The sequence below is a fragment of the Alligator sinensis genome, unplaced genomic scaffold (assembly GCF_000455745.1).
Source record: "Alligator sinensis unplaced genomic scaffold, ASM45574v1 scaffold652_1, whole genome shotgun sequence".
Lineage (NCBI taxonomy): Eukaryota > Metazoa > Chordata > Crocodylia > Alligatoridae > Alligator > Alligator sinensis.
The window spans coordinates 2,579,186-2,589,267 of record NW_005842010.1 but is presented as its reverse complement, the minus strand read 5'-3'; the positions used below and the strand labels follow the sequence as shown (position 1 = coordinate 2,589,267).

The 10,082-nt window shown below is 39.4% G+C and overlaps 1 protein-coding gene across 1 annotated transcript in view; it reads right to left on the bottom strand.

The window, feature by feature from the left end:
- Positions 1-7,907: 7,907 nt before the first annotated feature.
- The window catches only part of CFAP299 (cilia and flagella associated protein 299), a 70,868-nt gene continuing 68,693 nt past the window's right edge, over positions 7,908-10,082 (bottom strand). The window contains exon 4 of the mRNA XM_006021901.2: positions 7,908-8,081. Coding sequence (XP_006021963.1) covers positions 7,986-8,081 — 96 coding nt within the window. The 3' untranslated portion in view covers positions 7,908-7,985. The remainder of the gene's footprint in view (positions 8,082-10,082) is intronic.

The window sequence follows — 10,082 nt, the reverse complement described above, 5'->3', positions numbered from 1 at the left end:
CTTCTTAGCTCCCAGGGTTACTGTTATATACAAAGAATAGTCTTCTTCTGGACAGGGCAGTGTGGAGAAGCATGTACCAGGCTGTTGTTATATACATTCATTGTGGCACTTGATCTGTCTTCTGTTTGTTCAGGTGGCCAGCACCTATCTACTGTTTGGGAGTGACTTCTCAGCATAACTCTTCTGAAGGGCTTCACCGTCATATGTTTCTCTAGTCATTTTTGCTGTGGGAACTGGGATAATTCTACTTTCAGCTGAGAGGGGATCAAACGAGCCTCAAGCTAATGATGGCCAAATAACAAGAGTGATGTTTTTCTTCTTGTAAATAGTGTGTACTATACACAGGGCTAATCTGCATGGTTTCAGTACATTCTGCACCTGTGTTTTTGTTTTCTTTGCAGTGGGAACTGTTGCCTGGCCTGCAGTGCTTGTTCCTGCCTGCCTCTCAGAGAGTCGGCCACGCATTTTATTTATTTTAATCTGCATTCATTTCTTTCCTGTATGTTGAAATTCAGCGTTAAGGTAGGATTTTATTCCGTAAAATGCTTTCACTGATGGCCAATAATTGTGAACGGTTTTGACAGCAGGGACAGACTATGTACATAAAATGAAGGATTGTGGCAATACTGTATCCCACTAGATATCTTGGTAGCTGCTTACTGTAGATAAGGCCAATTATTTGTACCTTCCATTCTTTGTTTCTTTTGCTCAGCTTTGTGGACATGGGTTGGATTGTGAGCTACTGCCACAGTTTTGATTCTGAAGACATGTCTATACATTGCCCTATGGCGACATAGTGACCCACTATGTCCCTGTATGGCACGCTATGGCAACATAGTGATCACGTGTGCTACGTTGCCATAGCAGTGTGGTGCCCAGGTATAGCACACCACTACGGCAACATAGCAGCAAAATCTAACCACGCATAGTGTGCCACGGCACAGTGATGGCCCGTACTGTGCCAAAGCATAGTGCTGTAGCAATGTTGCTGTACAGCAACGTGTAGAGGTGAACTGAGAGTCCTCAAATACTGTTATGGTTACCCAGCTATTAAGGTTCAAATATGGGCCTAGCTTCCAGGTCTTCACTAGGGCAGAGTGACTCAGGACAACTGCTCTGAGCATTGACTTGGTGGGGTGAAAAAAATCAGCTGCCACTGGCAGCCTCATTCACAATCATGATCACAGTTGTGATTTCAGTAATGGTGATGCAGTGGCAACCAGAAGCCACCACTGCCCCTATGCTCCAGATGCCCGGCCATGTCATTACACTGCTGCTAGTTTCTGCCTCTATTTAAGGTTGCTCATAGACTGGGTCAGAAAAAAAATTAAGTGAAACCAATTTCAGTCGGAGAGGCAGTTCCACTGTGGATGAAATATTCCATGCAATCATGTTATCTCACCAGAATTTCATTTCTGAGGAAAATTGGGGAGTAGAGGCATGGGGGACAAACAGTCAAAGCTTGACATTTGAGGAACAAAAAAGATCATTTCTGTCATACTTTGTACAGTTTTAGAAAATAATTCTTGTGGATGATATCTTTCATTGGATGAAATGCATAATTGGAATAGATATAGGCAGGCTTTGGGGCTTTTTTTGGCCTGGGCCTTTGTATATAATGCTATATTGTATTATAGCATGCAAAACTAAAATGTCTCTTGTGTCTAAGTTGAGTTAGAGTAGCAAAAAGGGGCAGGCAGGACAAAGTGGGACAAGGAGAGGGAGATGTTAACCAGAAATATGATGTTTCTTTTCAGCTTCACATTTGTAAAACTATTACTAAGATCCAAGATCTAAGCACTACATAAAAGGAACCAAAATATAATTTTCTACAGATGACCCCCACTAGAATCCATAATATATACACAATATTATTTATAGAACTTAACTTCCTGTAACAAGCTTAAATATACTTCACACACAAAAAAGCCACTAGTAAAACTACTGCTTGTACAGGCCCACTCCTAGTGCAGTATAAACAGAAAAATTATTTTTCCCATCCATGCTTAATATAAACTCTTGTCCTGTTGTGCTGAGTGCATACTGTCCTGTATCTTCAATAACTGTCATAATCCATTGATTTTCTCTTTTCAAAATAGACTGCATCAATTTCCATTCCCCTTATATTTATCACAGGCCATAATTTCAGGCTAAATAAGTGCATGCTCATTTCTACTAAGAAGTCACAGAGTGCAGCAGGGACATTCAAAGAGCTTTCATGTGGCTATCATTTCTTGGAAAACTATTTCCTTGATTACCACATGTTTGGCATGTCATTCTGACTGTGTGTCTATGCTGACAGCAAAATGACATGATGTTGGGAAGATGCAGTGGCTGATTTTCAAATGGAAATTATTTAAAAGAGCTTTAAAGTGTTGAAATAGCTGTTAGGGAACTCTCCTTGTCAGAGAAATTTAACTAGATTGCAGGAAACGTGGTGGGGACAGACAAAAAATGCTTAGGGACAGATTTAATGTGCTCAACACTGGCTTTGAGACTAGATTATTCATTGAGATATTTTAAGAATCAGCCTTGTTATAGGGACTATAGCTATATTCTAACACTTCAGACCTTTCATTAGTTATCATCCTCTTGGTTCTACTTTTTAATCTGACTGCATGCAAGATGCTAACATTATCAGTTACTTTATGGACCATGACATTGACCCATGGGCTATGTTGGAAAGGAGACTTCTCCAACAGTGGTCTCTTTCCACTGGTCTACTGAGCAGTTGGAGATTTTGTAAATTTAGTAAATTCCATTCTTAATCATATTTACTTTATTTTTATTACTTTTGATTAGACTCCTGTTTCAAATTAAAAACTACATGAAATCAGAACTCCATAGGAGGCTAGAGTCAATTGCAAAGGATGAGGCTGTCTATTTTTACAAGCACCTCAATTGTATGGCTTTAAAGACACACAGGACAATTATTCCTCTTTCAGTGGTACATTCTCTGATCATGACAGGCTGCAATTCAAAGCCTGTTTGAATCCAAATTTCTTTCTGCTTCCCTGCAGGCATAGGCACGGTGTTCTCCTAATCTTGTGGTAATTTAGCAACATCAAAAGTGTTGATTTATGGGACATAAGGTGGAGAAAGCTAAATTCACCTTGGAGAAATGATTTCCGCATATTTTGGAGTTTATTTCTATTTACTTTTATTTCATCTCTCTCTTTTTTTTATAATGTTTTATTTTTGGATAATATCCTTCACCTTCCAGATAATTAGGATAATTTCCATTCCACATTCCCAACTTAGATTTGTTATGACTTTAAGATCTGATTAGACCAGAAACATACCAATTAAAATTACCTTTGTTCATTTTCTCTCTCACAAACTTCTTATCTGCCAGTTGCCACTTATCTGCAGCGGGGGTGGGGGGGGTGTTCTCTTTTCTACCTTGAAAAGGAAAACCTTTCAGGAGAGGCTCAGAGAACTGCATTCCCTTTTGCAGTTCATTTGTAGTGCTTGCTGTCCATTGGAGTAAACATTTGCCTTCGGTGGGAAGTATAGTAGAAAACAGTGCAAAAGAAAATTCACTTGCCTTGCTGTTTCCAGGTCTTGCTTTGGCCAAATCCAGGTAGGAGCCTTGCCTCTGCCATTTTTGGCATCATATGGACCTCCCTCTGAGCCCCTCCGGAAGGTCTTTCTCTGCCTCCATGAGAATCTGGTGGAGAAGAAACCTTCATCATGGGGACACTTGGGAGTCCATGTGCCTCAGAAAAGGGGGCTACTGCTCAGACTGGCTAACATGTATGACCAGAGACTTCTACATATAAGCCAGCCTACAAAAAAACCCTAAAGCCTTTTTACCTTGAGAGATGTGTGCACGATACTCCATCATGGTCAATAGGAACGCTGCCTGTGCATCTTCCAGGATGACTGGACCCTGACTTTCTTTTTGCACAATAGTCTCTCTGAGTCCTGTGTATGGGAACCCAGGATGCTATCTTAAAAGCAAGAAAAATTAACAGGAAAATCTGTTTTCCTCAGGTGTGCACATGATGAAACAGTGTGAAGAAGCCAAAGGGGTAGAAAGCTTCCTGGCACAGAGAAATGGGTTTGCTGGGGTTTCACCACTGAAATTGAAATTGGGATATTTCTCATCTTTCCAGGAGTCACCTCACCCCTTCCTAACTTCTCCATCGCCCTTGCCAGGGATGGGTACTTGCGAAGAGAGCATTCTTCACTTGCAATGTATCAGCACGCTACAAAAGGCAAGGTCAGCCCTCCCATTCTCCACTTAACAGTTTACCACATGGTCAGTACAGACTATAGTTCTTGGACAAACACAAATAGAGATATAAGTGGATGCTATGGGGACACAAACTAAAAGGATCAGGCAGACGCAAGAAGACAGGACAGTGACCACGGAAGGAAACAAGTGGAGAGACCCAGGTAAAGGATAAAATCTATGTGGGAAAAAATGTGAAAGAAATAAACCAGTCCCACCATCTATAACCAAAGCCTGTATAAAACCATCATTTGAATTTGGGAGATGTCTGTACACATCTGTGTTTCCCTTGGTATCAACAGTTTTTAATTTGTTTGAAGGGAAACTTTAGGTCTTTAATCAGGACCAAACATTAAGCTTCTTTTGATAATCATGCATCATGATTCAGATTATGTGTTTTGCCCAAAGTCCTTCAGAAAAATATAGAAAGATCTAAATAAAGGCAGATGGATATAAAATTACATTTTGGGTGTACCTACATGTCACCCTGTGGTGATGCTGTTACTGCACCATGTTTTAGTACTTCCTTTTGGAACTTCCAAATGGAAGTACTAAAACATGGCACAGTAGCCACCCATAATGAGCCATGCATGTGGCACATGGTTAGTTTTAGCCACTACTTCACCTTAGTGGCATGTTAAAATGGGGGGAGCATGCCACTATGGTGAAGTAGCTACCAGTCACGTGTAGATTCACATGATCACTACATCACCATAGTGCATCGTATGGAGACATAGTGCATTGGTACGGTGATGTAGGATGACATGTAGATGCACCCTTAGGGTATTAGTTTGAAATACCTGTCACTTGCATGAGTGCATAAGTGTAACTTTACTGACTTCAACAGGCTACTTTTGATTTACATTAGCAGGAGTGGAGGGAGAATCAGGCCTTATATTTTTATTACAAACCAACAAAGCCTTTTTGCAAAAAACCTCATTCCAGATAAAATGCATTGTAAGATGTTTATGTTTATATGTATACGTCTCAAGATGCATAGCATAACAGATGTATGTCATGTTGCAAAACTAAGGGGAAAAAACAATAATAATAACCCAGTAAAAAATCCAATAATGATTTTGAAACAAAACTATAAATATAATGATAACTACATATATTGTTTATCTGTAATATGTCACAATAGTGCATTTCTAAGATGGAGTGTTATGTTACAATGCACTGGAGTGTTTCATCCCAGAGTTGGCTGCATTTCAGTGGTGAGTGAAGGGATCATAGCATAAAATTTGCTTATCTCTTGTAACATTTATAGGGCTTTGGGATGAAGTGTTATCCATAAAAGCAAGATGTTATTATAAGCCATTTTATTATATATGGAAATTGTATTTAATTTTTTACTGGAAAGAAAACAGCCTCTCTCACAAATTATTGCAGCTTTGAAGAAACAACTTGCACTTTGTACTTGTTGGAACACTTCCTCTCTTCTTAGTAAAGGGCCTTTTACTATGTAAACTGCTAAATCAGAGGTTCCCAGCCTTTTTCAAAGGGTAATGTTTGATGGATTGATGGATAAACCCCACCTTGTGATAAGCCCCAGCCTAGTCATGTTTTCTCTTTCCTTTGTCTTGCCCTTTACAGATTAATGGATTTATGGCCAAGAGACACCATTATGAGAATATGCCCTCCTACTCAACAGAGCCAGTGGAATTTTACTCAGTCATTTTCTGTCTTTGATTACATAGATGTATAGAAAAGTAGGGCTGGATGAAACCTAAGGTTGTTATCTAGTCCAACACTCTGCTCAAGGCAGGATCAACCCTATCTGAACCATATGAGACAAGTGTTTGTCTAACCTATTCTTAAAAACTTCAGGAACAGCCCTCTTACACAATTATGAGGCATAATGTGTGAAACATCAACAACATCTTAACTTGCCACAGGTAAATCTCCTGTTGATGCAGAACAGTGTCCTCACATTGCAAGGACAGGAAGCAGCCCCTGAAATATGCTCAAGAGGATCATGGCAGAGGATCATGACCCATGCCACAGAGGAAGGCAAAATCTCATAAAATCCATGCAAATTTGACTACAGGGTAAAATTCCTTCTTAATCCCACCTGTGGCTATTGGTCTGACCCTAAGTAAAGGAGCAAAAGCTTTTATCCAGGAACCATTCCTACTCCCAAATCATCCCCGATCAATGCTCAATTAATCTCTTCTTGAATCTTCAATGCAGGACAGCCCACAACTTCCCTATGCAGTCTCTTCTACTACCTCAATGTTGTAACAGTGAAGAAGATATTCCTGATAGCCAATCCAAACCTAATATGCTTCAATTTCAAGTCACTGCTATGTGTCCTAGTGCCTGCAGTGAGAAAGACAAGTTGTTCTCCCTCTTCTTTATGGCAGCCCTTCAGATACTGGAAAACTGATACAGTTCATTATTTGCCTTTTCTGCAAGCCAAACTTGCTTAGTTTTTCTCAATTTCTCATATGGCTTGCCTTCCAAACCCTTTATCATTTTTGCTGCCTGTCTTTGGACCCTCTATAATTTCTCCACATCCTGTTTAAAGTAGAAAATCAAGAACTGTACTCTAGATGAGGCCTAATTAATGCCAAGCAGAGTAGCATCATCACACCCCATTTTCTCACACCTAGTGCCCCTGTTGATGCAGCCCAAAACTGCATGCACCTTTTTTGCAGCTGGATTATATTACTTAACTATGTTGAGTCTGAGATCCACTACAATCCCAAGATCCTTCTCAGCAAGATCCTTCTCAGATCTAGTTATTCATTCTGTATTTGTCCTTCTAATTATTCTTCCCTAAGTCTTGTACCTTGTATTTGGCTGCACTGAACTTCATCCTTTAGTTTTCTTCCTATTTCATCATTTTCTTTGTCTGCCTAATAATCTTTCTTTACTTTCTACCTGTTTTTGTTTTTGTTTTTGCTGTTTAGTTCAGTGGTTTCCCTCTCTTCTATTCTCTACTCACCAAGTGACTACATATTATTCAAGATGGAGGTGTCCACTGTTGTGTCTACCAGATGTGTTATATATGCAGAAAAACAGATAAGAGTTCCTTGAGCCACTGAACTGATGCTGAAACTTGCAGTCTTGTACATAGAGGCAGCTTCTATAACAAAGGATATTAGAGCTTGTGTTAAAGCAGGAAGAGAAGAAAAGTGGCCTTCAATTACTCACTAGAGCACTGAAAATATCCACTGTTCTCCAAGGAGAGACCTCTTGGGACTAGTTTGGGGGCAGCCTTCCAAAGGGCCAACTCCATATGATATAGGCTCATTTATATCATGTGCGTCCAGCCTTAGAAAGAGGAGCCACATTGCCCAATAGGAAGCTTCAAGAGGAACTCTGAATTCTCTGCTGTTATTCGTCTTATTTGTGAATACTCTCTTATACTCTCCTTCTCATCCCATTTTTTGGCTTGTGCAGAATAGATGCGTTTGTGCCACAAATTCATGCATTCCTTCCAGGTGCCTTTTCAGTGTCATGTGGCCCAGGGCATTTGGAATGAGCAGTGACTGTGATTTAGGGTCTATAATTGTACCCCCATGGGTAAAAACAGGCACAGCAGGGTGGGGTCTTCTATTTTGCAGTCATCACAGAGTTCAGGGCAATCCAATTCTCAGGCAGACCAAAAATTACCCTTCCCATTACAGTACAAGACCAGTCCCACACCTGGTAAAGTTCTCTTCAAATGTATTTATTTCTCTTACAATTACAATGGCCTAACTTGGTAAACAGATGTTCGAAGGACGATCCAATAAACTTGTTAGATCTTTCTTCTGAGGACATGGTCATAGATTACTACTTGGAGGTAAAGATCTGTTTCAATTGGTGTCCGAGTTGTGTTGTCTCCTGGGTAAACCTGAAACATAGAATGTTATAGATAACCAAACAACAAAAAGAGAAAAATTGCTATGGCCTTTTTCTTCATTCTTCTGAAACATGGAAGTCACCAAATCTAGCTAGGATTGGTGTAGGGCTTCTTGAATGAAGATTAATACCCATGATAAGTGTAATTTCATTTAGGAGTATTAATTTATCTTGCTGAATCTTGTGGCCAGTAATCCTCATACAATCAAGTAATAAAAGAAGGGCTCTCATAAAAAAAGTACTGAGGATTAACGTAACTTTGTTTGATAGAAGCCAATGGTAAAACTCCTCTTGATTTCAGCATTGGAACCTAAGACAGATAGAACTTGTGAAGCTTTTCATACATGTATCTTATGCTACATTATACTTTGCAACATGCAAAATAGTACATATGGAGGTGGTACTAATATAATATTGTTTTTTATCATAAGTGAGCAAAAGTGTTAGCTGGGTGTGGCTCTTTAAGTGCTGAAAAAGAATATCTTTCATGCTGAAAAAGAATATCTAGTTATTCATTACAGATGTTTTACAGCTGCAGGAAGTTACACCAGTGGCCCAATTTCAATGCAACCAAACACATTTTTAAGTATGCATTTTTGACTTTCTAACAAACCAATGCACTTATTTTAAAATGCATATAATTTGATATTTCATACTGTTGCTATTCATGTGCAACCATCTTTCATGGAAAGAACTTCAAAGAAACCATCATCCTAGTTCTGTGTAGTTCTGTACAAACCCAAACAAATGATTGCCCATCTTACTTTATATTGGTTTTGAGAGGAACCAAAGCATGGGTGTTTGTCATACTCAATCTATACTCTAAAGACTTCAGATGTCAAACTTAAAAATGGCAATCAGAGCAGAATTATATAATCAATTCACTACAGAAAAGCATTGTTTATAAAGGTTATAATCCATTTTGTTCCACCAATTACATGTGGCAAATTAAATAGCCTTCAACTATGGTTCAGACTGGGGAACCTACATTCAACCGAATAGCATGTAACATCTTTGTTTCACATAGTTTTCAAATATTTTACAATACTAAGTAACAATAATGGAGTTAGGTATGTACTAGTATATTAAATCAGAAATAAAAGGGTGAAAATGAGGAAGATTTTTTTTTCTCAGCTGAGATTTGTAATGAGATTGAGATTATGGACATTCCAGATGAGCTGAGCTGCAGAAAAGAAGATTCTTGCATAAGCAGTGGTGGCCTTGGGCCAATTTCTCTTCTCTGTTATTTCAGTGCAACCTGGAAGAAGCATTTGGGATTACCTAAAGGCAAAATTTGGTCTTAGACATGGAGGGTGGAGTGGAGACCAGCCCTGCTCCAGAAGAGATTCAGGAAAGAACAGAGACTAACTGGTATGTCTACATTGTAGTCATTGTTGATCTTGCAGCTAGAGTAGACATATCTCAGTTAATTTTAGGTAGTCTGGATACTGCTAGCAATATAACAGAAGCAGCATGGAACTCAGAGTGCATGGTGCAAAACCCACTTAAGCACAGTAAAAGCTTAGGCAATGAGTCTGCACTGAGCAAATGTGGCTACTCTTAGTATTACATGAGCTAGCTAGGTAAAAGTTAGTTTCGGTATTTCTACATGAGCTGTAGACATTGCCTCTGTCCTCTCTTTTTCTTTTCTAGGCCAGCTGACTCTAAGTTGAAGAGGTTGCTTGGAACAACTCTGGGGACAATGCTTTAAAACAAGGAGGTCAGTTTTTATCAAGGCCCTGCAATCAATGGAGATCCAGCAGAACCCCACAGGTTCAGGGTTGTGAAGTCACGCTCCATCATACATGTAAAAAGGCCTGAGGCCAAACAAGCAACCTGTGGACACTGCAGCATTTTTAAACAGAAGAAGGAACTCACATTTGTGTCACTTTAGTTCTGCCAAGATTGGTACACTTGGCTGGAATTCAAGACCTCTGTCAGAAGTTTGCTTTTTCTGTTCCATCTTAGTGATTGGTTTAAATAGCACCAGACT